Here is a 27,790-nt window from a genome sequence, read left to right as displayed (position 1 = left end):
ATTTCATTAATGATATTTTAAATGATCACGCAAATATTTAAATAGTCGCACATCGTGCGGGTAAAAACATAGTATATATATATATATAAAGTAGCCTTCTTTCTAGAAAATATTTTAAAAGTTTTGCTTATGTGGCATCATTTAACCTTCATAACAGGCTACAACTTTCTCCTAATGATGTCATATTAATATTATTTTTAATAATTAGATAAAATGAAATTAGTAACTCGTAAATTGAAAATAACCTTAAATCTCTTATTTTTTTTAAAAACGACAATCAAATCTCAATTGATTACTATATATCTATACTACATATATAAATAAATTACCCTCTCCCTCATTTAACTCTCTACCTTTAAATTACTAAATATATCCTCTACATTTAAACTACCTCCACATACCTTATCCTTAAAATTATGAAATTACCCTTAATAAAAAAAACCCCACAATTATCTAAAACCCCTATTGTTATAAAACCCCCATTACTCTTAAATTATTGCTAAAGGTATTGCTATGAATAAGAAAAAACATCTTAATTGTCATAGAGTATATTACAAAATGTTTAAATAATAATTACTTTTTTATAACTCACGCAATTACGAACCAATTATGTCCTTTGTATATTCGTATTAAATTTTAATCTTTGACTATTTTTTTTTTAATTGCCTTGGTCTCCTCCCCTACAATTGTAAGTGATTATTTTTCATGGTTAGTGTTTGCACTTCATTATTTTTTACACCTAATACACGACTTATTTTTAGAATGATATATACGGTTAGATCCTGCATTGACGCATCTCATGCAAGTAAACCGAATGTTATAAACCGTTACAGTGTCTAAAGCGTTATAAACCATCGCCGCTGCAACGCGCGGGCACCACTCTAGTCTTAATGATAAATCATTACACAAGATACAAAGTTCATAGAAGAATAATTTCATTTGTTATATTTTTTTTTTATCTCTCCTCTAATTTCATAGGTAACTATCTCATATTTATTTTGTTTTGTGTTATAAACTACTTATATTGTTTATTTGTGATCTCTAATTATTTTACATACATTTCAAGACTGTTTTGGTTAATTTAGGTTTTTGATATGGTTATGCATATATGTTAGAGATTATTTTTAGCCTTTAGGTTTTTGATTTGTTAATTAGACTTGGAAGACATGAAAGGGGATAATGAACATTTCAGGATGCTTAAAATATGAAGTTGAACTGTTGAAGATTACAAAAATATGGTAATTAAGTTCCTAGATTTTTAATTTCATATTTGTAGAATAATTTTTAGCAAAGTTCTATTAATTTTTTCTGTCTAAGAAGTTATCAAAAATGGTGCAAGTGTAGGATAAAATTTGATAATCATTGTCTTTAGGTGTTTAGATTTGTTGGAGGATTAGAAAATGGATCTTCCTTACATTACTCAACATGTGACATTTTTTGTAATTTTTTTTATTTGTTATTTTAAGAATAGTAACAACTAACAATATGTGAAATTGTCATTACCGTTTATAGATTATATTTTGTGTTATAATAAACACATGTTGACGGTGAATGCTTTTGATCTTCACGGTTTAACAGTACGATATGGGCACTATGCAACCACCAAGAGATAGATGTAGTAATTATTATGTTAACTAATATAATTGTAAAATAAATTTTGGTTTTTAAGCATTTTTATTACTCGTATTATAAATGAAAACGTTGTTGATAGCAAGTATACGCACGCAGTTGGTGGCATAGTAATTAAGTATTTGCGTCGGAGAGTATCAATGATGATCAACCAAGAGTCCAACACTCCTTTTCCTAATTTTATTAAATTACACTGTTACTATTAAATTTGGACTCTATTGAGTTTTATTCCTCAGATAAATTAGCTTGAGTATGAAGATGTAAAACATAAAGGTTGTAATTACTTAATCAAATATAAAACTTTAATTTTTAAAACTTCTTATTTAGGCCCGGGTTGATGAGCTAATTTAACTAAGTATGTTATACTTTTTGATACATTTATCATTATCATCATTTTACATTTATAAGTTAATAAATTTTAGTTATGTTATCAAACAGAGATGATATTAGAGCTCTAGTTATCGATTACACCTATTAGCTCCAACTACAAGTTAGGTTTGACAAATATATTAATGGTCACGGATATAAGGTTCATAGGTTGTAGCAATCTGTAAATCAATTTTTCTAGTGCTTTATTTTCGTATTCATAATTTGTATTTATATATCAATTAACATACGGTCTTACAGAAAAAATAAACATTGATAGTTTTAATTATTTCATTAATAATCACAACACCATAAGCTATATTTAATATATTTAGATGCATAATTGCATACATATGTTAGAGGCGGTACCAGAATAAATTTTTAAAGAGGTCAAAATTAAAATATCTGTAAAAATAGATATATAAGGGGTCCAAATGTTAAAAACTTATAAAAAATTCTTATAAGTCGATGAAAAATATAAAAAAATATTTGACAAAATCTAAATTTTGAGGGGACAACCCCCATGTGGTACCGCCAGTATGATATGTAGTACCCGAAAACTATGATTATAAAAAACAATTAACTTTTTATCTACAATACTCTTGTAGCTCTAAAAGCTGTGGTAGCAAAATCGTAATATCGTTACATATGTATTTAGATATAACAAAACAAAGTTAGACAAGTCTTTATGATTTAAGAAAACTGATTACAGGCTTATAACAGTGGATAGTTGGATACACAATTGAAATTGCCAAATTGTTGTAGCTAGTGCCTAGTGGTGGGAAACAAGCCCATCATCTTCATATTTTATTGGCCCATTAACATTAGTCCAGTTAAGACATTTAGTTCCGATCTACGACTGTAAAATAGAAAATGTTTTGCTAACTTGGAGTTAGCCTATTTGTAAAGAATTTTGTCATCTTTGACATGTAATATTATTTGAAGTAGTTTACAATAGATTTGTCGTTAAAAGCATTAAAAATTGAATTTCTAGATAAAATATGCGAAAATCATGTTATGTTTGTTTGGTATGCACTAACGATATGCTTAAATTAACAGCCAATCAATTTATCTTAACCATCAACTAAACGTTAACTAATATGTTGTTCTTCAAATAAAATAATCATACATCTTCATTATCTATAAAATACAAATTGTAAATCAATAAACATCATCTGTTATCAGTATTCTTTAAAGTAAGAAAAATATAACTAATGGTGTGTGCCTCAACCGGTGGTGGACGGAACCATTGTTATCAACGAGTCACGACATGTATGACTCGAGTCAAAACAAAGTGAAATGAGACGATTCGATGGATAACTCAACTTTACTCCAGATTCATCGGAGTCTATACAAATCATGTTTCGAGTCCATGCGAGTCGCAACTAAAAGAACAAAATTTAATTTTTAAAGTTTTTTATTTTTACTATTTAAACATAATTTTTTTATATGTTTCTAGCTTAATATATTAATTATCAATATTATATTTGTACAATAAATACTTGATATATTTTTATGAAAATATATACGGCCAGCTTGTTTTTGAAACATTAAGTTATAGGGCCCTAGCTATATATACTACCAGTAGGGCTAGTAGCCAAGTAGTAGCAAACCAAGCTTTTTTCTCTTATGAAATCTTCAGTATTTGGAAATCGAGGAGTTTGACTCATTTTGTAAAATTAGAGATTTTATTTTATTTTTTTCGTCAGAGATTAGCTAGAGATTGATTTTGTGGCTTCACCCCTCCACAGGAAAAAGAGAAAAGCATGACTCTTAGTCGAGTTAAAAACAACAAGTCGAAAACTATGACCGAAACTAGGGGTGAGCAAAAACTGAATCGAAAATCCAAAAAACTATTAAAACCGAAAAACGAAAAAACCAAAAACCATTGGTTTTGTTTTTCTAAAAAACGAAAGTTGTGGTTCGGTTTTGGTTTCTAATGAAAAACCGAACCATAAAAACCGAACCGAACCAAAAATATATATTTTTACTTTATTTTATAGTTATATCATTTTATTATTAATTTTTGATAAATATGTTATTATATTTGCATTTTTAGGTGTATATAATAATATCATTAATATGTTTTAAGTGAAAATACACAACAAAATTAATTTGTTTTAATACTTGTATAACTAAACAACACGTAAAAGATATAAATAGTTATGTATAAAATTTATTTGAAGTTTGTACAACTTATTTTTATGGATTTGTTGTTATTGTTGTAGTGTTATTGTTACTAATATTGTTTTGAAAACTTGTTGAAATTAATTAAGGTGTAATTATAGGGTATAAACTTATAACTTTTGAAGCTCAATTTGACTCAAACCACAAGTGGTTAAAAACCGACTAAAACCGAAAAACCAAACCGAAATAGACCCAAGCCGAAAAAACCGAAACCAACTGGTTTTAGTTTTCAAAAACCGAATTATAACGGTTCGGTTTCGATTTTAGTAAAAAAACGAACCAAACCGAACCGTACTCACCCCTAACCGAAACATTTTTACCACAAAATGTATAAGATCTCATGATGAAGGCTCTAGATAAATAACAAATATATACTATTATATAAAGCAAATTACTATTTTCTTTTTAAGTAATTAAGACTTAAAATGGTTATATTATCTGTCTTATTTATTCATTAATTTAAACATTTCCACCTATATACCTATAATACCCTTAATAAAATAACTTACAACATAGATCCTTTAACCATTAAATAACCATATTAACCTCTTTTACATCAATTAATTTACATTCAATATCACGCCACCATCACCATCGTCGCCGTCACCACTACTACCGTCGCCACATCGTCGCCGTTGCATTGCGCGGGCATGACTATAGACTTATTTAGATTACACAAATTGTGTTTTTTTTTTCTAAACTCGTAACAAAAAGCAAAATTTTCCTCAAATAATACAATTTCCCCTTTCCCCCCTTTTTCTGAATTCCCGCCGGTAAATACATCTATTTTCACAAAATCTCGATCGGAAAACCAAGAATCAGATAACGCCGTCGACGTGATGGCGTCGACTTCAGCTCCGCAAGTATCATCTAGAATGAAAAACGCCGCTTCAACACTTTGCGACGATAATCAAACACTCCTTGCTGTAATTACTATATATTATTATTTATTGTTACTATTATTATTGTTACTATATTCAATTACTCTTAATAAAAATTGACAGGATATTCGAAGGGCTATAAGTAGTATGAAGGAAATTGGGATTAGTCTTGAGAAACAACACAAAACCCAATTGGTACACTCTCAATTTATTTCTAGGGTTTTTTGTTAGAGATAATTTTATTGGGTCATTAATATATATATATATGCTAAACAAGTAAAAAAACCCAATTGGTACACTCTCAATTTATTTTTCAATTTATGTCATGATGCAAAAAAATCATAAGCGTCGGTACTAGAATCTTTCTTCTTATTACTTTTACGAGTGTAAGCCTTTTTATTTGATCACGTCTGTATACATATATGTAGAAGGTACATTGGAGTAGGTTCATTTGAGGCTGCTAAAAACTTAAGACTCCGATTGACTCCGATTACATGTGAAATTCAATTCACATATTTTATTTGCATTCAAGCACTTTGAAATCAAATGTGATTTGTCTGTCTCAAGTGTTTTAGCTGTCTCAAATGAACTACCACCACATGCATATATATAGATATCATATGATTATCAGTTCATTTTATAAAGCTGGTAATGCTATAGGTGAAGGAACTTGAAAATGAGTATATGGAGTTACTGCAATCTTATGAGGATTGTGCTAATCTTTCCGTTGCAATTGAAAATGTTGGGAATACGTATCAGCCCGCTGAACAGGTGTTGCGATTTTCACGTATTTACAAGTTTTTTTCTTTGGTGTTACAGAGTATATGTTTTACTAGAACTTATCGTTTATGGTACAATATTTGGTGGTTCCTTTGTATTGCAGCCGACTGATTTTAAGAAACTGATAGACAATGAGATGGCAAAGGCAAAACGCCGTTCGACTTCTGCCCCACAAGTTAATCAGTTGTTACGCCTCTTTAGAGAAGCTATCTGGGTAACTCTCTTACCCTGTATACGTGTACTTGAAACTTTTGAATTTCTTATTCTATTACTTGTGTACCATTTACATGGGTAAGACCCGGTTTACCATTGCGTCGTTTGATCAGTAAAGTACATATTGTTGCTCTAGTTATCTGATTGTAAGTTGTCTATTATATAGAATGTGCATAATTCTGGACAACCTATGCCCGGTGAAGAACAGGAAGATATCATAGTCACTAGTACACAAAATATCCTTTTAAATTTTACCTGTCCGTTAAGTGGAAAACCTGTTACTGAACTCTCAGAACCTGTACGCAGGTTTGATCTCTGGCACTTGATTCGCTTCTATCATAGATGTGAATACCTCAATAGTGAATTATGTGTTTGTATAGATTATAAAATATATGAAGTATGTAAAAAGTAACACGTATAAATAATCCTCTGAAATAAGTGCTATTTTATTAGCATCGATCATAACCTCGTAATCCCATCACAGCTTACAAATTAGTATTGATTTCATACTATAGATATAATCATTCGTTTAAGAACCCCATTGCAATAGTACTCTACAAAAAGATATGAGCAAGCCTAACCATACTCTTTTCCTTGCTATCCATTCATGGTGTAAGTTAATATTTGATGGGTGACTTCTCTTTTTATTATAAGCCTATTTCAGGTACACCACTTGAATGTTCTTTTCTTTGTTTGGGTAGATCTAACATTCTCTGATTTATGCAAATCAACACTCTTTCCATGTCCTCATCTCATGTGAACAATGTTGTCGTAAATTTAACATATCGCAAAGATGAGAATTTGGGCTCATTTACTTATGAATTGGTTGATTTTGGTTGTGTTTTATGTCAAACGGGTCAGATCAAAAAGTTAACAATGGTTCAAAAGAGAAAGTCAACATGATCTTTTATTAATGTAAATAACCTTCTAAAGTTGTTATTTATATTAGTTTTGTATGCTGTCATAATGAACGTATCAAGTATCTATCATCTTTTGAAAACATGGTCAACAAGGTGTCTAGAGGTCAGCCTTACTGAACAAAAAGTAACATTTTAACCTGAACTCGTTTTGACCTGTTACCCAACTGCCTATTTTGTCTGCTCAAACATTTCGTTTTCTCTCTTCTATTACGTTCTGTTTTTCCTGTCAACATCTTGCCTGCTTGCATTGGTTCTTCTCCAAAGTCCAAATTACTGGTGGTCATACTCATAAGTCATATGTTGTTGCCTTGTTGGCTAGATCACAAGCCGTTGACTGTTTGAGGTTAAAATGAAAAACTTTAAATTGCAAAAATATATCAGTGTCACTTGTCATTGATAAATGTAACCCTTTTTTGTTGCTAGTATTCCAAATGCAGTTTGTTATCTAACAGAAAATAAAAGATACTAGTGTTTAATAACATTTATCTCCACCCATCCACTTTTTCTATTCACGGACCAAGAATTAAACCTGCAATTTTCCTCAAATGGTATAATATAAAATGAAGAATGTTATAATGCCGGATGACTTAATTGTTCTCTCCTTATATCCAGTATATCGCATATGTATAATTCATTAATGATCTGACAATGGTATGCTTTTACAGTATGGACTGCAAGCATATATATGAGAGGAAGGCTATCATGCAGTACATCAGTTCCAAGTATAGCAATAGATGTCCAGTGGCAGGTATATATATCAGATGTATTTTCTTTTAGCATGATTTGGTTGCTCCATTCTAATTTCTAACCATGATCTCACTTTTTTCAGGATGTCCTAAAACCATGATTGCAGCAAGAGTTGTATGTGACCCATTGTTACTCATCGAAATTGAAGAATCACGTGCAATGAATAAGGACACAATCCCGCCTAACATCATAGAGGATTTCACTGAGGATACTGACGAAGAAAATTCTGAGTGAGAAACATCATAATATGCAATCGTGACTCACCTCTTAGATATCAGTTGTAGCTGCGTAGGGTATAAAGATTAATGGAATCTTTTGTTTTTGTTATGACTTATGAAGTGATAGTTGTTTGATATCTGAATTCTACAATCAGTTTTAAATGTTTAGAAGGCATACATATGATGTTTTTGTTGCTAGAACGCACTGTAACGAAGTTTATGACCTATCTACCCACATTCTAATTTCTAAGATATTTTAAGGGTGTCCCAAACATGAATGTGCTAATGTATTTTCTTTTTGTACAATTCTCCATGGTGAACTATTATGAGAATGACCTGATTACATGGTGAGAAGGATATGGATCTTTACACAATTAGGGGTGTAATTGAGCTGATGTAGCTTTCTAAAGTCGTGTAATAGTGTTTGAGTATCTTATTCTATTAATTTTTTTAAGCTATGTTGACTTTATTACCAAACTCCAAGCTCGAAACATGTCTTGAGCTTGACCAAGCCTTGTACAAACTAGAACTCGAGTACCTAAACGCCCTAATTGACACCTTTCATCTCTGCTTGGATCAACTTGACAATTAGTATCTATACTATATTATAAAAGAAATAACCCCTTTTATTTATGGAAGTGTTGAAAATATGTAATATTTTCACTTAGTACCCCTTAAAATATTTCAACATACACTATACCATAACATTAATGATTAATTTACGCTACCAATCCTTTATTCTTTAATATATTTTCATTAACCATTTACATCAATTATCCACACCACTCGACGCCGTCTCCACCACTAACACTCGACCCCCCACTACAACGGCATTTTCACGACCAACGCCGCATTGCGCGGGTAACGTGCTAGTTAATATAAATCAAAGTTATAATTGATGGGCTTGATAATGTGGAGTTCGACTAAACACTACATTTTTTAGCTCGACTCGACATGATTTGGTAATTCTATATATATGTTAAAAAGCTTATATTAAGCTCGAATATTTTGGTACTTGTGCCCGACTCAAATGTCTTCTCAAGCTCAAATTAAGTGTAGTCAGTTTTGTGCATTTAGCAAACCGATATTGGATATTGCATCCCTAAAGATAACCATTTAGTTGGCATTGGAGGAGAATCCCAAGTTCTTGAGGATCAACATCATTCCCTATATACAGTACTAAACAAGCTTTTCTGCAAATATCATAGTATCTTATACTATCCATGATGATACCATAAAATAACAATGCAACTCTAAAAACTGAAAGCATTTAATTATGGGAATGGAAAACCCATATGGGCATTTTGAGTATATGAATAAAAATATTAATAATATCATTAGTAGTCCATGAACAAAGAACCTGTTGCACATGGGTAGTTGCTGGCAATAGCCATTTTCCTATTCACTTCCCAACCTCCCAATCAGTTAATAAACTATATTCATGCACATTGTCATGTATGAGTGTATGACCAAAATAATGTCACTTTTGTTCTTACGTTCATTGCTTAAAAGTATTAACAATGTTCGTATTGACAGGACCATAACAAGTTTTTTATTGAATATATTAATACATATAACATATAATATATAACTGCATCAATCTCAAAATCACACGAGTCAATCCCACTTCATCCCTCCAATCATAAGCAAGTTTCTCATTGACAGCTTTATTCAGGTAGTACTATTACTATAGTTTCATTCAAGGTCATAATCCATAAGATTCACCAAGTTTTGTGGTTAAGTTATGGAAGAAGAAACTGGAGATCTTTTGGAAGACAGTTGGTTTTTCGGAAACTTGCTGCATACAAAACCAAGAAGTATATCTAGATGTTATTCTGATATTGCTTCTAGTTCTTGTCCCCCTCTTCATACTCATTCTCAACCTGATCCCTTGAAATCGACTCTAGAACACGTTGTCAAGATTGAGCAAAAAAAGTCGAGCTTTTCTTCAAGAAAGCAACCTCCCAGTGCTCCTTTAAGTCTAACTCGAACACCTTCTTTGCCAACTTCAATAGAAACACAATATTCTAATTCTCTTATGAAAAAGTCTAGTCCAAGTCCTAACTTGATGTCTTCTGTAGTTGGAGTTGACAAGGAAGACTCAATGGTTAAAAAAGATCGAAAAAGCTCAAGCTTTAATTCAAGAAAGCAACCACCTGTTGCTCCTCCAAGGCTAACACGAATACCATCTTTGCCCACTTTAACAGAAACCAAATCTTATGTAACAAAAAAGGCAACCCCAAATTCTAATTTGACCCAAACATCATCCAAGTCAACTTCTGTAGATGTAAGTTATCAAGAAGATGATGAAGAAGAATCAGATCAAGAAAGTGAGTTTACTTTAGGGAGATTGATAAGACAAGCATCCATGAACTATTCACAAACATCGAATCCAACCCAACAATCAACTAAGGTACAGTTTAGTTTATCTTACTTTGCAAACATCATGTTTAATATCAAGATTTATATGTGTGTAGCAACTAATAAGAGTTGACTTATGCAGACAGCAACAGTAAACGTGCAAAAGAAACCCGAAGCAGATCAAAAAAACCTTAGGGACATGAGAAAGATGGAGAGGAACCGAAGCAAAAGCACAAAGAGTAGAAGTGGTACTGTTGCTCCTGCAATTCCAGGAGGATTGGTTGATAAAACTTCATCAGAAGACATGAAGGCACATCTCAAGTTTTGGGCTAGAGCAGTAGCTTCTAATGTGCGTCAGGAGTGTTCGTGATAGTAAGTTTACTGAATCGGAATAAGATTCAAGTTAATAATATATCTGAATCATGACAAAAATAAGGTATCTAAAACTTTGTTTAGATTCATTGTATGTCTCGTTCTTCCAACATTGGCTGTAGTGGTTGTACATTTTGCCATTTTGGCCATTTAGATTCAAATATGTTTAAATGAATTAAAAAATTAGTACATAGACTATTGTATAACATTCATTTCCCTTTCCTTAAAACTTCATAGCAGTTCATTTGATGAAGAAACGGAAATACAGTGTTCACAATACCTCACTTATAATAATAAAAGGGGCCAACATGATATGTTTGCATACTGTCGTACTAGAGAACACATTTTCATTGTCTATAAAAGAATATAAATTTGCATTGCAGATGTGAAAGAAACATATTACATGAATCCTGTGGACTAGATGTCATTGGCGTCGATACTCCATACCATATTTTGTGTCTGCATCTTATGTGTCTATCTACAAACGCATTAATACAGCGTACATGCATAATTCCCAATATCGTGAGCGGTAAGAAAAGTGCACAACTAGTTATGTGACCCCCATGTATCTGCAACTTTGCTTATTGAGTAGTGAATACTGTATAATCGCAATATTATCATGCATGCGGATGCTAATGGCTGTTTATCAAACACGAACCCATAATTATAGAATGTATAGTCAATCCTCAGATTTCTAATATTGTGTTGGCATGATAGAATTCTTGTAGCTAGTCGGCAACCATGTCAATCGCCTATGACTTTGGATTTAACTTGATGTATCCCTTTTGAGGAATCATAGGTTTGGTTTATCATCAATGTGTAAAATGTAACTATGTTAGTGAACATAAGTTATAAAACTTGATTCAGTTTCTGAAAATAGAAGAAAAGAAAAACAGTTGTAGCCGGCTAGCCGCTAAAAGGGCTATGAGATTGAATTTTATCAAAACGCATAACGTACGATTCTCACTTTTCAATACCTTTTGAATGATGTATGGAAGCCTAATACTAAGTGTACATGTCCATTTACATGGACAAAACCGCAAGATGTGATCAAAGTACCAATACTATGATAATGAAACCTACAGTATAGGTACTAACTTCCAATTTCCCCCAAAAGTTGGAGTCCGCTCTTTTCTAATTTCATAAGAGAGCGAAAAAAAGTTGCTAAAAATTTCAACTCATAGTTTTGTTGTATATTGTATATGGCGAATAAAATCTCTTCCATATCCTTGAATCCCATCATTTTATGACTTTTTTAATTTCATGTGTCATTATAGTCAATATCTGTGACTTGCTGTCTAATAATGTTAAACCATAACTTAGGTAGTTGGGTGGATATATGATTTGCAGAAAAGTCAGCAAATTTAAGTAAGACCCACTCCAAAGTCCAAACTATGGTAGCAAAAAGTTGAAGAAAAGCAAGTAAAACTATAAGATGATACACACAAACACAATGGATCGCAGAAGCACCAACACATGCTAACAAAAGCTCCATAAATTAACTTTCATAATCCAACATATGATAAGAGCAGAAATTACAGTTCTAATTACTTCTTAAACTAACACAAGACACGATCGAAAACTACGATACTAATCACTTACATAGTAATATTCATAAACCATGGATGCTAAGAACAGAAGCTAGAATACTAATTACTTAGACCTCATAAACAAACTTGATATCCACTAACAGAAGCTAGAATATTAATTACTAAGACCTCATAAACAAACTTGATATTCACTATTCATACTAGCCAAACTGCTTTATTTCTACCATAATATCTGCTGCTATATTACTTTTTTTCTGTCCTAAGGTTAGCACAAGAGCCTCATCAATCTGCAAAACATATGAACAATAAAAGAAATTATAACGCGACTAAACCCATTAGAAAGACAAAGCACACCAAAAAAGCAAGGTTTCTTTTGTAACAGATTTACAATTAAGTTCATTTTCAGATTAACTAAAACAGACCTTTAATCGAACTGTTCATAATGTTAGTTAAGAAGGGTACCTAAATAGAGCTAGCCTCCTGACCCACGTCATCATTAGTGTCCACTGATGATTTTGATGTTGATGCAGACTTCTCCTTTGCTGCTTCATTCTAATTGTTCACATATATACACATAATTCGATAAGTAATTAAGTGTCACAGAGACAGCTGATAATAAATACAAATAACTCATTAAAAATGTGACAAAAAATGATACAGGAAATAGGTAATACCAGATCAAAATTAAATTGTTTCACAGCAATGCCATACTCTTCTTTCTTAGTGGTAGCCTTAGCAACATAAGGAGCTTTCTCCTACTCACAGACAAACACACAGCAACAAATTCAAACAAGTGCCTTCAATATATTAAACAAACAACCCGAAGTATGGAACTGAATTAACTCGATTTTATGAAGAGATCTTACAGATTCAGACATACACTTCCATTTAGCTCCACCTTCCTTGGCAACCTACAGTTCCCAACACTTAACCTCATTAATCACTTATCAAAACTTAAACAGTTGCTTCACAATGCATCAATGACTGACTATCATCTGAGTATAATTCATCAGATCATAAAGTATACATCTGGAAGTTCTAAAGCTAGTGATAATATATAAAAAAAATGCACCACTTATAACCTGCAACCAAACGCCTAACCTCATGAATAAGATATCCAAAACAACATTCAAGGCTTGGAACTTTTAATTATTATTATTGAATAAAGCTTCCCATTGCTCTAAATTATTATTATTATTGGAACTTTTAATTATTGTACAGCTACACCAAGAGAATGACCTTATCAACACCATCATATTCTTCTTGGTATGTTTACCCAAGCCATTAACAAATTGTTTCGTATTCTGATTCATTACATTATATACAAAGTTCTTATTTAAACTTATAAAATCATAAGGCAACATGTAGGTATGTGAAATCGAAAAATGAACATACAACAGAGACAGTTTTGTTGTCAGGATGCTTCTCCATATACTCCTTTCTGAAATCCTGCCTGTCAATTTCAAACAACAGCATATAAGATTAACCTCTTCATAACACATATTATACACAAAAAACATACAGCTAACAAATTGCCATATATATCGGTCTATAATTACATGAAGATGAAGAAGGCAGACTGAGGTCGTTTCGGAGCACCAGAATTCTTATCAGCCTTTGTCTTCTTTGCTGCAGTAGTCTTATCAGACTTCGTCTTCTTTGTCATCCTTTAGACAACAATAAAAAATCAAATATATATTTCAAAATTCTTTGGACACCTCAACCAATCCAATATATGTGAGTGTATAGATATACACAAACACATAGTATACAATAATAACACAAAGTTAATTTAAAACTGTAACAACAGAGAACAGATTATAATCATCAATTTACAAATCAAATAATCGGATCTCTCAATCATATACGTATATAAACACACAAAAACAATCACAAACATATATAATTAAGCTAATAAGCATTATAAAATTCATTTAACACCTCAACCAATCCAATATATGCATATATACACACACACGTATCACAATGTCTCACAAAGTTTAATTGAAATTAAAACAACATAGATCAGGTTATAATTATCAAATTACACAGCGCTAAATCCGATCTCCCACTCATATACGTATATACATGTTGGTATAGATCAGATATATATTAATGAACAAACAAGAAATTGAGAGTAATAAAGTGAACACAATGATAGTTTCTGAAAGTGTTTGATTGCTTGCTTAAACTGATTACCATACACCCCTTTAAATACTAATAAAAATAACCGTACTCAACGAAAGACCAGGAAAAGATAAACCTACTAGCAACTGCTTTATTCTACCACTAACAACCTATAAACTAGGCCGTCTTTATTTTGACCGGGGAAACCGGTTTCATGGGAACGTGCTGAAAGACCAATTCAAAAGTAACTGCATAGGGAGTGTATGGGGAGTTATGACTCATTTTTTAATAATACACACATGATCGAATTCGCATATATATATATATATATGTGTTTAGTTATGCGGATCATAATCATAAATTTACAAATCAAATAATCGGATCTCTCAATCATATACATATATACACACACGAAAACAATCACAAACATATGTAATTAAGCTTATAAGTATTATAAATTTCATCAAACACCTCAACCAATCCGATATATGCATATGTATACACACACATATATCACAAAATATCTGAAAAGTTTAATTGAAATTAAACAACAGAAATCAGGTTACAATAATCAAATTACACAGCAATGAATCTGATCTCTCACTCATATACGTATATACACACACAATCGCAAACATATATAAGTATGTTTAGTTATGCAGCGATTTCCAGGAGAATATGTAACGAAATTTCAGAAAACATCTAGAAACCAGAGCGATTATGTTAATCAAGCAATTACGAAATTCTCAACAATATATCAGAATATATCATCAAAATTTGAAAGGAATTAAGCGAAACAACAAAATATGAAGTTAATAAACTAGATCTGATAGTTATAACGCAATAATTTTCAGGTAAAATTAAAATATCACTACGGAAACTATTATAAACAATAAGTTAAGTCTAAAATCAGTAAATAGTAGAGGATAATAACTGAAAATAAGAAAAGGAAATGAAGGAATTACAGAGTAGTGGCAGTAGGATTGGTTAGCGTTTTCTGAGCGACTGTGGCGGTGTTCTTAGGTCCTCTCATCTTCAATCTGGTGAGTGAGTGTGCGTGTTTGCGAATTGTGAAAAAAGTGTGAGTGAGTACGTGATGTGAGACGTGTGGGAGTGGGTGTATATACAGAGAGAGAGAGCGAGAGATATAGAATTTGGGTGTATGTAAATTTTTTTGAGAGTTTTGGCGGGAAAAGAAATCTTTTCAGCTTTCGTCACAAGTCATTTTGACAAGTTAAAAAGTTGAAATAAAATTTAAATTTTATGGATGAAAAAATAGGTATAAAAGTGCGTTATATTTTTCTGAATTTCACATTTTAGGTATTTTGAAGATTACCTTATTTCAAAGAATATTATAAAAAACAACATGGTTTAAACTAGTGATAAAATTTCTAAAGATAAAAGTAAGGGGTTATTTAAGTAGTTATTGAAGACAAAATCAGTATGTAAGTAAAAGTTTGATCTATCTACATCTTAACCTTTCTTATATACTGTTGAGTTATTGAGCTTAAACTCTTTTTAAGACAACAACGGACACTTATTTTCCTTTTTTCTTTAAAGGATATCATAAAAGTTTTTTCTGTATTAGAAAACCGTATTAAATATCTAATAAACACTAAATGAAACATATGGGTAACAATATTTAGATTTAACGCTTGTGATTTTCGGATTTCACCAAAATTTCAGTTAAACCAAATAAAGATTAAACTATTTTTTAAATTTTCAGATTTCATCAAAATTGAATTCAGTAACCGGATTTCGATATAGAAAATGACAAATCAAGTTTAACAGAAAACTTGACATTTAAATAATTAATTTTAAATAGTTTTGAGTTACATGTCTATATCTTAATTTTTATTAACAAAAATATACAATGTATTATCATTTTGTCATTTATTCCTTTTTGTTATTTTTCTTCTATATAGTGTCTAGTGTTTACGAACTTTCATGTTTTGGTGGAATCAATTTTGGTTGGACCTGCAAGATATTATGTATGTTATTTGATTGGTAGATCACAATAACATATAGCAAGATTTAATAAACTTCAACACCGAATCAAATTCACATTCGATTTTGGGATTTTATACATATAGTTAATTTGGTGTCATTTTGGTTTTCAAATCGGAGAACTAAATAATGAACCAACGGATGCAAACTATAGTAAAGTAAGTAACCCGAATGTCGTATTACACTGTTTTCAGTTTCCACTAAAGATTGAAAAAGACTTTTAGTGAAACGACACGACTCGATTTATGAAAAACAAGTGAGTAGTACCAAAAATCAACCTGACCAGACTTTCAGCTAGTGAGTCTCACCAGATAGTGGTGGGCAGCAATAGAATTATGTTGACTTTAAACCTTGAGTTAGTGAGCCTCACCAAATAGTGGTGGATAGTAAAAATTGGGTACAATCAGCAAATAGCCAAAGTTTTTACTTGCAAACCTTATCACTCATTCTCATACTTCAAAATAAGTTAGCCAAACTTCAAAATGGACAAAACATGTGACACGACATTTCAAATAGCTTTCAATCTTTCAATCAAACCAAATTAAATATACTCAACCAAACGAGTCATTTACCCATTTCACCCAAATTTTCTCAATTTTAATATGGTTCCAAGAACCCTAACTTGAATATATTAAATCAAAATAGCTCATTTTTTAAGAAAAAAAAAGATTATGGCACCGGAGTGTAACCAACTATGACCTAATGGTTATGTAATGTATTGACCTTTCAAAATGGTTATTTGATGTAAGGACCTCTCTATTTTGTTCTTTCAATGTATCTTACCGGGTAAGATGCTATTGTGACCGGTAGTACCACATCAGATGCCACGTCACGGCCATGTAGGATGCCACGTAACTTCTTTAGTTCTATATCTGCAGCTATATTATAATTTGAGGTACATTATATATATACCAATCCTAATTTCAACTGCTATAGTACCGGTTTAGTTGGTACTGTAGACGGTTCAGTTACAAGATCCGGTTCACTTGAACAGTAACCAGTTTAGTTGCAATAAATTATTTAGAATTTCTAACGCACAAAGTACAACAAGCATAAGCATATACCTATAACTTATACACACATAGATACAACAAATCTTCTGTAACCACCGCCGGCATCAACCATCGTCGGCAACAACCACCGCAACAACCGCCGACAAAAACCACCCACGGCAGCAACCACCGCACCGAAAAACAACGGCAGAGGATCTGATGAACCAAGACAAAGAATAACTTCTAAAGCATAAGCATATGCCTATAACTTATACACACATAGATAAAACAAATCTTCTGTAACCACCGCTAGCAACAACCACCGCAACCACCGTCGGCAACAACCACCGCACCGAACAACAGCGGCGGAGGATCTGATGAACCAAGACAAAGAAGAAACTAGAAGCCGAGTCTTAATCGAACAATTTCGCAACCACCGTCACCGCCACAAACACATATCTTCATCATCAACAACTAAAAGAATCACCGTTGCATACGTTGCCCAAGACTTTCTTAGAGACACCGCTGCTTGTGTTTTCTGGTCGCTGCGGCAGCATATGATTTCCGACCGCCGCCCAATTCAAACATCATCGTAGGTGTTATATTTGAGAAACATGAGATATGTGAAAGATGAGATCTAATGGAATTTGTTATATATTGATTATTAAGAAAGTATGTTGCAGGTAAAGAGATTTTTGCGAGAGACATGAACAAAAAAGACCCAACATATTGATGATAATAAAAAAAAATAAAGATTTAGTAATTTGATATATCGGCAAAGGTGAAAGGACGGGGGGAAAGGATTAAAAAAAGGGGAAGAGGTAGTGTTTTACATGTGTTGAAATTGTAAGATAGTGTTTTACAAATGGTGTAAAGAGAGATACAAATTGCAATCTTTTACTTTCCTGTATTATACACTTGTATGAGTAGTTTTCTTTTTCCTTTTTTTTATATAGTTTTGGATTTGTAGTTGACCCATTATGTGTTCTGCTTCCGTTTATGGTATTTGCCTATTTGGCAATTTGACATTTTTATGGCCCAATTTTAGTTGCAAATTTTTAATTTAATTTGTATTAAAACCATTTATTAGGTATTTAAAATCATTTAATAGGTATTTAAGTATCATGTAGTTATTCTCTTTATCATTAGCGTTTTTGTTAAACACAATCTTTAGCTGTAATTAAGTTGCATCAAAAGTTGTACACTTACCATAAAATTCTAACTCTGCAGCAACGGGTGGAAGTAGATTACTAGTTATAATTACAAACTCAAAACAAAACAAACTTATGTTTATAGATTCAAAGCAACCTATTTATTACTTAGAACCAATCAAGAAACCATTTCATTTGGTCAAACTCTTCATCATTTCATCTTTGTTATCATTTCATTTTTCCCAAAACACCATCAAACAATCAAACTCAAACCCATATCACTGATTATATTTCCCAAAATATCATCAAATAAATCAAACTCAACCCCAAATCGATTAATATTTAGATATGAGTTTTCTCTCTCCATTGATTTTTTACGTAGGTTATTTGCATCTATCAATTACTGATTTGGGTTTTAAGTATGTTTGAATTTTTCATCTGGGTTTTGTGCTTCGTGATTTGGATTTAAGAATTTAGGGGGTTCTGTAATTTTTTTTTTTTTGGGGGGGGGGGGGGTGCTCTATTTCTCGCTTTGTGGTGGTGGCAGCCGCTTTTAGGGCTTTGTAGGATTTTGTGGTGGTGGCGACGACGACACTTTTAGGGTTTTGTGGTGATGGTTCTGGTATGTTTTGTTCGGTGGTGATAGGTTGGGATGACTTCTTTGGGTGGAGGTGTGATATATGGCCGGAGGATGATGGGTGTCGGTGTTTTCTGGGTGGAGGTTTTCATGGAAGCTAACCAGGTGGCCGCAAAAGATGATCATGTGGTAGAAGATATTGTGGTTCACCGGATCTGAAACTTTCCGCCGCTGCCGTCGTCGCTGCCGCCACCTCTTGAAATCTTGATTGTTGGGTTTGTTATCGTCCTTGATTGATATGTATATATATATATACATATACAATGAGAACCAAATAAAAATAAGAACAAATAAGAACCAATAGGCAACATCCACATCACCAACCATCTTAAAGGGTAAATTAGACAAATTAAAAATACATTTAATTTTTTTATATATATATATGTCAGTTCTTAATTGATTAAGTTAACTTCTTTTTCAATTTTCTAATCAAACTTTAAGAATCGAGACATGCTATTATTTTATGTGAACCCACAAATATGATTTCTATAAGTGGATGCATAAATTCTATATGAAGTGGATGCATCATTTGAGAATTGTAATATGAATTTGTTGGATGCATAACGTCTGCCACTTTCTTAATTGTTTCTTAATTGGATTCACAATTTTTGAATAAAAAAGATGCATCCTTTAAAATTCTGTGGCTTTGTCGGATACTTGGATGCCTAACATGATGCATCTCCTACATGACTTCCTTAATTATCTTTTAATTGGATGCACAACTCTTCTATAAAAATGATGCATCCTTTGAAAATTGTAACTGTATTTCTATTTTCTTCAAATGCATCGTGTCTTACCATTTAACTCTTCTATAAAAATGATGCATCCTTTGAAAATTGTAACTGCTTTTCTATTTTCTTCAAATGCATCGTGTCTTACCACTAAATGCATATTAACTGCTTTCCTTTTATTGAAAGATTACCCTTATATCCTTATGTATTCATTTAAAATGACATTTTTGCCTTTAATTTATTTAATTATCACAAAAACACCCTTAATCATCTTGACCATTAATTTACATCATCCAAAGGACATAAACTGTTCTCACTGTTCTTATTTCAAATCCGTTCTCACCGGAAAGCCACCCTCTACTATGTTATATATAGATATGAAATATGTATGTTTATATTTTGTATGAATATATGTTCCTACGTAGCAATTGATTTGGATTTCTAATTTGTTTGTTGATAATGGTGATAGATGCAGATACGTTTATCATATGTATAAAAGTTTTTTTTTTAATTCAAAATTTTAAGTGTTTTATCCAGTCAGCATGCCATGTGGACAATTTTTTTAAATAAATTAATTTTTATTACCAGTTACCGGTACAACAGGTAGCCCGCTACATAAAAAGAACAAAAAGGAAGATACTTACATTACATAGTCATTTTGAAAAGTCACTACATTATATAACCATTGGACCATAGTTGGTTACATTCAGGTGTCATTATCCCAAAAAAAACCCAAATTTAGTTCATATTAAGAACCGTAATTTTCACTATCAAAATAATCAATAACATACCTTTAGTAAGAATTATCAATATGATATCAATGAAAAGATCACAAGTTTCTTCTTCCTTTTTTTCTTTGAATTTGTCCACACCTACAACACACATGCACCCAAATCTCTCAAATTCAATTGATAGAATATTTGTAGGTTACAATCTTAGAGCGCATTTGGTTCACATAATGTTTTTTGATAAATAGAATTTGTTAAAGAAATTATATATATATGGCTACCATAGCCAAGAGAAAAAAATAAGTTGACCAAAGTAATCTTAACCATTCAAATTCACAATTAAATTTAATCTTAACCCTTTAAATTAAAAGTCAAATTATTCAAACTAAAAAGTCAAACTATCAATAAGAAATGTGGTATATATAATTTGACAGCTATTTTGTACTAAACCATTGACTATATCACACCTCTTTCGAATTTCGAATCACCAGTACTTGTCCACATTTATATAGAAACAAAAATATTACACCATAATATTGCCTAAAGTGGTGTTTTGTACAACATATATGAGAAAAAGTCAAAATTTAAAATTAATAATAAATCCTTATAAATGTTAAGAAGATTTTATTATACCATTATATATAGTACAATTATCTTCTTTTCATTTCAATACAATTATAATTTTCAAATAAGATGATGAAAAAAGTAATGTCTTTTACATTCATATATATCTCTTCATGTTTTCTTCATATTCATAGCATTTCATGTCATGCAAAATGTCAACATGCATATGCTCTTTGTATGTTACATTACTCCACATAATTACGTAATGTTAACTAATATTCGGTTTTTATGTGTTTTTTTTGGGGATTTGAAGACACCAATCACTTCAAATAGTGGAAAAAAAAATCGCATTTGATTTGAATGAAAACATCTGACTTGAAAGAAGAAATCACATTTTCAATGAATGATGAGTTTTAAAAGAAAGATATTATTTATTTATAAAAAGAAAAACAAAACTTAAAGCAAACTTGCAAGCAATGAAATCCCATGAAACCATCTAAAAACAATTTCCCGGTGACATACATATGTAATATTGACAATATATTTATTTTTTTTGAACATTAATATTGACATTATACTTATTAATTCAATGGTACATATAATCATCATTTAAGAAAAACCCATGCGTCATTTAAAATAAAATAAATTCAAAATTTACACCACAATAATTAGACAAATACTAATTTTATCACAAAAAATAGACAAATATAATAAAAAAGTGCATGAAAACATGAAAAAGTTATAACATGTATATGTATATGTAAAGCATATTCGACTATCTCCCACCAATGTCATATATAGATGAACATTTTTTATACATGAAAAAATAACGCTGCACATTAGTTAACATTTTTATGGTTGTCATTCGGTGAAAAACTAAATAGGTACTTAAGGTTTCTAAAACTGCTAAATTTTAACGAACCTTAAAGCATCTCTAATAGTGTGTTCTAAAAACTTTTTTTTTATAAAAAAAGATATAAAAATGTGTAAAAGGTTTTTGTAAAAAAAAGAGTTTTGCCTCCAGGTCAAGATAAAATAAAGTACTACAAAAGATAAGTTTTCTCTATGACCCGATCCTCCAGGTCAAGAGGATCGGGTTGAAAGGTTGAAGAGTTTCTAAACCTAACAAAGTTGAGTCGACCCAATCACCCGATTAATACATGGGTTGACATGTCAAACGAGTTGTTTTAGGTCAAATGAGTTATTTTTTGTTGACATGTCAAATTGGCTGGTTTTGGATCAAATGAATTGTTTTGAGTAATGTGGGTTAGCAGGTCGAACATATGTAAACCTTTTTATTTGGTCATCCATTGTGTAAAAAGTGAGGTTTGCTTTTATGTTTAAGTTTAAGTCAAATAAGTTGTAGGTTGTTGAATCAAATGAGTTAATATCGTATAAAATTTAAATATTTATGGGTTGCCGGGTTGACTTACTAACCCAAAAGGTTAAACTGACACAAAAAACAAAGTTGGCGGGTTTCCGGGTTTAGATATCACAACCCTGACCCATTTCCGGTGAAGTATTGATAATATATATATTCAACCGACTATATGTATTATTTATATAAAAAATGTATAATATTTAAAATTTATTTTAACATCATACTTAATTTCATAATAAATTTTTATTTTTTTGGGTAAAAACTTTTAAATTACTTGGTAACCCGGTCACCAACCGGGTGGCTCATGCTACAAAGAGAAAAATAAATTCAAGCTTTAATCTAGGCCATTTAAAAACATAAAACAATCCTAGCCTTTAAAATTAAAAGTCAATTTTTTGTTGAACATGGTAACTTTTAAATGTTATATAAATATCATGTATCTACAATTTCAGTTTAAATATAATAATTTACATAGCTAATGAAATTAAAATGATGTTAGACTTGAAAACCAATAAAAAGAAAAGAAAAAGCTTAAAGTACTCTTCATATAAAAATCCTTCTGTCAAATGTAAATAAGTTTTGTTGTGTGGGATTTTCGGTTGAGACATATAAAAATAAAGAAAGACTTCAATTTATATATATATATATACGTTTCTAACCCGGTCAACGACCGGGTATAGATCTAGTTGGAATCTGATAGAATGGAATTTGACGGAATGTTTTTCATTTTTTGAAGATTTAAGTGACGGAAGGAATGATATTCCTTCATCATTGAACAACAAAACGCACTAAGGAATGAAATTTAATTTAAATTTCATCAGATTATGCGAACCAAACGCGACCTTATTGTTAATTGAAATGTTATTTAATTTAAGTAAATTTGAAGATTTCTCACAACAAGAAAGAATGAAAATTTAGAAGAAGAAAAAGTTTGCTAATGTGGGGAGCGAGTCATGAAGAAAGAATATGGTTGGCATCTTTTAGTGATGCCACACCCTCTTTCACATTTTAGTGTTATTTAACTGGTATCTGTTAGAATTATAACTAAATTAATCACATGTTCAGAAATAAAATACCAGGTTATTATTTTAATGCTAAAGCTACAATAAAGGTTTATTATATTTACTTTAAAATTTTGGGATGTTCCATGTCGCCTTGCTAGCCATGAAGATTGGACATTTAACCTCTTTTTCAAATGAAGAGTGAAATTCATACAACAAGTTTTAACCATCTACAATAAATGTATAAAAATTTATTGCACAATGCACAATTATAGTATGCAAGAATTGTTGTACAAGGTTAAAATTTGTTGTAATATTATTAGAAAGGAAATGATTAATCTTTCTAACAAAATAAACTAATAATCTTTCTAACTATTGGATGATGATATGTGAAAAAATCAGGGGCAAAATTATGAAAGGGAATTAGTGAATACCACATGTCACCTTCTTGTAGTATTAGGAAGATTTTTAGGCTATTCTTTAAGAGAATTGATCATTTTCCTTATTAGAATTCTAGAAACAAGGATATGTTACAAAGATGAAAAAGATACGAGTATTTAGTAAATGAGTTAAGTATCCCGGAGTTTAAGTAACTTTGCAACTTTTCCTATAGTGTGATGCATCAAAAAATTTGAACATGGTATGTAAGTACTTCGCTAAATTGAATGCTTAATGTAAAAATGTATACGTGACAACCATATAAGCTGCTACGTAGAAATTTTTGATTGGTTAACGTAAAAATTTTACATTAAATGTTCAATTTAACGAGATACTTATATACAATATGCAAAATTTTTAATATTTACATACAATAGAAAAAAAAAAAGTTGCATAATTACTTACATTCTGGATACGTAAATTCATTTGTATATGTTATCAGAATATCCATCACATTAAAATTACAAAAATATTTATAAGTATAAAAAAAGAAATTATTATCCAAGTACACATACCACACATACTTCAGTCCACCATCACTCCTACCACCACCACAAACCACCAATGTTGCATTCACCACCACACCTCCTCTCCTCCACCACCACTTTTCTTCCCCACATTTCCCTTCACCCAAAGTTCCATTTCTTAAAAACTACACGACCCAACAAACAATTTCCAGCCACACTTCACTTATCTCATCATCCTTTACTTGCTCAACTTTCCGATGTCACCACTTCACCGGCTGACGGCCCAGTCGAGCTCCCATTTTCCTTGCCGTCTTTTATCTCCGCAGACGATAATCCTTCCACTATCCAAGTCGCCACCAGCGTCCTCCTCACCGGCGCCATCTCCGTTTTCCTCTTTCGTGCCCTCCGCCGCCGTGCTAGACGCGCCAAAGAACTGGTTTGTTTCTTTCTCATACAGTCGCTGTAAAAATTGTTTTATTACAGTATTAGGGGTGTTTGGTTTTAAATTAGAAATCATATGGGTTTGGGTTTGGAGGGGAATGGGAATGAGTTCTTAAAAAAATGATGGGTTTGATTGCATTACCAAAGCCATTAACCAAACATTAACCATTTCCTCATTTCCATTACCGCAAACCAAACACAATTTTAAAAACCTCAGTAATTTTTTGTTTCCAGCTTAAGCTTGTCCAAATTTAACTATTTAAGCATATATTTAAGCTCATAAACGCAAGTTGATAAGCCATCAAAATTTTTTTGTAGCTACTGGCATTTTGAAAACCCAATAAGTGGATATACCGAAGAAAAAAGACAATCGTAACACCCCTTTTATATAGTTTCAAGTACTTATGAATTGTTTGGGTAAAAGTTTATGTTACTGCTTATGGTCTTATCATGTTAGCCTGCGGAAAACTTATGAAAAGAACAAACTTATGAGCTTGCTTAAACTCGATTAGCATTTGTATTTATTTCTGTAAGTGTTAAGAACCAGCTTTCGGTTAATTTGTTTATAACAACACATAAGCACATAAGCATTAAAATTAAGTTTTATCCAAAATACCATCCTAAATTGTGTTTAGTTTGATAACTAGGGTTTAGTTTGTGTGAGCACTTACTTTGATGTGGTAACGAGGCTGTGTGAAAGCTTATTGGCGACGATTGAATTGGGGATTGTTTATTTATTGGATAGAGATTTAGATCAACAGGAGCTAAAAAGACATTGAAAGAGGAAGCACTAGAGAGTTTGAAAGCAATGACACCGGTTGAGGAAAATGCTCCTCCGTCGGCTCTTCAGGCATTGCTAGGAGGTCTGTCTGCAGGTGTTATTGCGCTTATTCTGTATAAGTTCACAGCCACCATTGAAGCTTCTTTGAACAGGCAAACGATTTCAGATAATTTCTCGGTATGTATTTCAATGAATATTTATTAAGTGCTTCATAATTCGAGTATTGCTTGAGTTGTTATGACCAAAACGCAAGAAATATGACTTCTACTCAATTGCCTGTTTCATTGTATATGATCTGAAAAGGTTAGCTCACAATTACAATCTTGTGCATAATCACCATCAAGAAACGACGATTAAAAGAGGTTATGTTTACAGCAAGTTATAGCTGCAGTTTGTACTTTACTAAGTGACATTTTTCTTATCCAAAGTATTATATGTTCAAAATTTATAATGGAGTAGATGTTGGAAATTTGAATGCTACTAAGTTATATAGTATATGCTCTGTAATATTTGAGCTCAGGGATATGTAATCTTGTTCACAATCAAAGTCAATAATGATATTGCCTTAATCCAGGTATTATGTGTTTCTATAAATTGATTGATCATGGCTCCATACTCTAGTAATTTAGAAATTCATTAGGTGATAAGCAGTAAAATATGTGAGTGCTACCCAATCTCGTTTTGTATATAACATATGTGATCTGCAAAAGTGAGCTCATAGTCTCCATCTTGTTTATACTCACAATCAAGAAGCAATGTTTAAGTATAAAACTTGTGTTTGAGAATTGAGATGCTTTGACATCACTGTGAGCATTAGTTTTACCATTTTTAGTTGTAATTTGCTGGTACTAGGAAAACATTTCTACTTTATGTCTTTGTTGTATATGATTGCTTTAGATGTTGCAAATGACCCGAAATTAGCAGCAGTTCTTGCCTCCAGTTTTGCATAAATTTTATTCCTCGTTTTTGTGTATAACCTTTTATAACAAGCCTTTGATTATCTTTTGCTTTGTAGGTGCGACAAATCACAATAACAATAAGGTAAGTGTATAAATTGCCCCATGATATTTTGCGTTTCTATGTCATTTATCGCCCCATGAAATAATGCTGAGAAGGTTTTTGCATTTGTTGTGTGCAGGACGATCATTAACGGGATATGCTACCTTGCCACGTTTGTTTTTGGCATCAACTCTTTAGGGCTAATACTTTACTCAGGCCAGCTTGCTCTTAACTCGATAATGGGAGATTCTCCAAATGACGTAACACAGAACACAGATAAAACACAACTGAACTCCAGTGATTCTGAATTGAACATGAACGGTGGAGATCAAGATTCAAGTAGCAAGGAACAATAACATAGATGAGAAAATGGACTTCGAAAACCAGGTTTTAATGTTGTGAATCATGTTTGTAGTGTAGGTCTATACTACGATATGTTTGTTATATATCATTCATTTTAAGAGCATTGTTGCAAGCAATGATAAATCCTTGATCACAATGAACTCCCTATGCAGATTGTAGATTAATAGAATTAGATATTTTAGGTCCAGTATATTACCCTCTGCTTTACGAAGGAAGTATGTTTTGGTCATTGCTAATCTGAGAAATCGAATTAAAAATATGGGCTTTCATTTGGGAGGACGTAGTAAAATAAGGATGGTTTTATTACTTCAAGTAAAACATATTATAGGGTCCATATTTTATTCTATTATAAACTTTGTGAAACTATTAGCAGACTAAAATATCCAATAAATTGCACTTGACATAGACAAGCTTGCCATTGCTGGACCTCAGGAAGTTGTACCAGGAAAGACGCTGCTATTTGTGTTGATCCTATGCTTTCTGGAAAAGAGTCGCCTTACGTGGCGTTGACAAGAAACACAAATATTTGCAGGTTTCCGTACTTAAACCAGGTGAAATAAAACCTTGCCCTTTGAATGGTGCTTTGAATGAACCAAATACACACCAATCTCAAGTATTTACATTGGACTTCATGATTGCTCACTCCATCATGTAGGAAGCCCAGAACTCAACTTACCATCAAGGCATCAAATGACCAGCTCTAATTCAATATGAAAAACATATTAGTCATATGATATCTTAAATCTCCAGACGTTCTC

The 27,790-nt window shown here is 31.7% G+C and overlaps 4 protein-coding genes across 4 annotated transcripts; 3 read left to right on the top strand and 1 right to left on the bottom strand.

The window, feature by feature from the left end:
• Positions 1-4,895: 4,895 nt before the first annotated feature.
• On the top strand, positions 4,896-8,195 carry LOC122597792 (E3 SUMO-protein ligase MMS21). The gene is made up of 7 exons (XM_043770361.1): positions 4,896-5,108; positions 5,187-5,258; positions 5,724-5,834; positions 5,947-6,057; positions 6,223-6,362; positions 7,642-7,724; positions 7,806-8,195. Exons 1-7 carry the CDS (start codon positions 5,022-5,024, stop codon positions 7,955-7,957), a joined length of 756 nt encoding a protein of 251 aa, XP_043626296.1. The 5' UTR covers positions 4,896-5,021; the 3' UTR covers positions 7,958-8,195.
• A 1,353-nt stretch (positions 8,196-9,548) lies between these two features.
• Positions 9,549-10,879, top strand: LOC122598534. The gene is made up of 2 exons (XM_043771126.1): positions 9,549-10,354; positions 10,445-10,879. Exons 1-2 carry the CDS (start codon positions 9,686-9,688, stop codon positions 10,670-10,672), a joined length of 897 nt encoding a protein of 298 aa, XP_043627061.1. The 5' UTR covers positions 9,549-9,685; the 3' UTR covers positions 10,673-10,879.
• A 1,358-nt stretch (positions 10,880-12,237) lies between these two features.
• LOC122598673 (high mobility group B protein 3-like) lies at positions 12,238-15,436 on the bottom strand. The gene is made up of 7 exons (XM_043771257.1): positions 15,317-15,436; positions 13,784-13,891; positions 13,620-13,677; positions 13,091-13,135; positions 12,899-12,979; positions 12,687-12,776; positions 12,238-12,511 (listed from the first exon to the last, which is right to left on the bottom strand). Exons 1-6 carry the CDS (start codon positions 15,382-15,384, stop codon positions 12,687-12,689), a joined length of 450 nt encoding a protein of 149 aa, XP_043627192.1. The 5' UTR covers positions 15,385-15,436; the 3' UTR covers positions 12,238-12,511.
• A 9,044-nt stretch (positions 15,437-24,480) lies between these two features.
• Positions 24,481-27,168, top strand: LOC122595890. Its single transcript, XM_043768361.1, has 4 exons — positions 24,481-24,884; positions 25,635-25,847; positions 26,686-26,711; positions 26,809-27,168. The coding sequence occupies exons 1-4, from the start codon at positions 24,546-24,548 to the stop codon at positions 27,023-27,025; spliced, it is 795 nt and encodes a 264-aa protein (XP_043624296.1). The 5' UTR covers positions 24,481-24,545; the 3' UTR covers positions 27,026-27,168.
• Positions 27,169-27,790: the final 622 nt, after the last annotated feature.

Source organism: Erigeron canadensis, chromosome 4 (assembly GCF_010389155.1).
Source record: "Erigeron canadensis isolate Cc75 chromosome 4, C_canadensis_v1, whole genome shotgun sequence".
Classification (NCBI taxonomy): domain Eukaryota; kingdom Viridiplantae; phylum Streptophyta; class Magnoliopsida; order Asterales; family Asteraceae; genus Erigeron; species Erigeron canadensis.
This window is presented reverse-complemented; position numbering and strand designations above follow the sequence as displayed.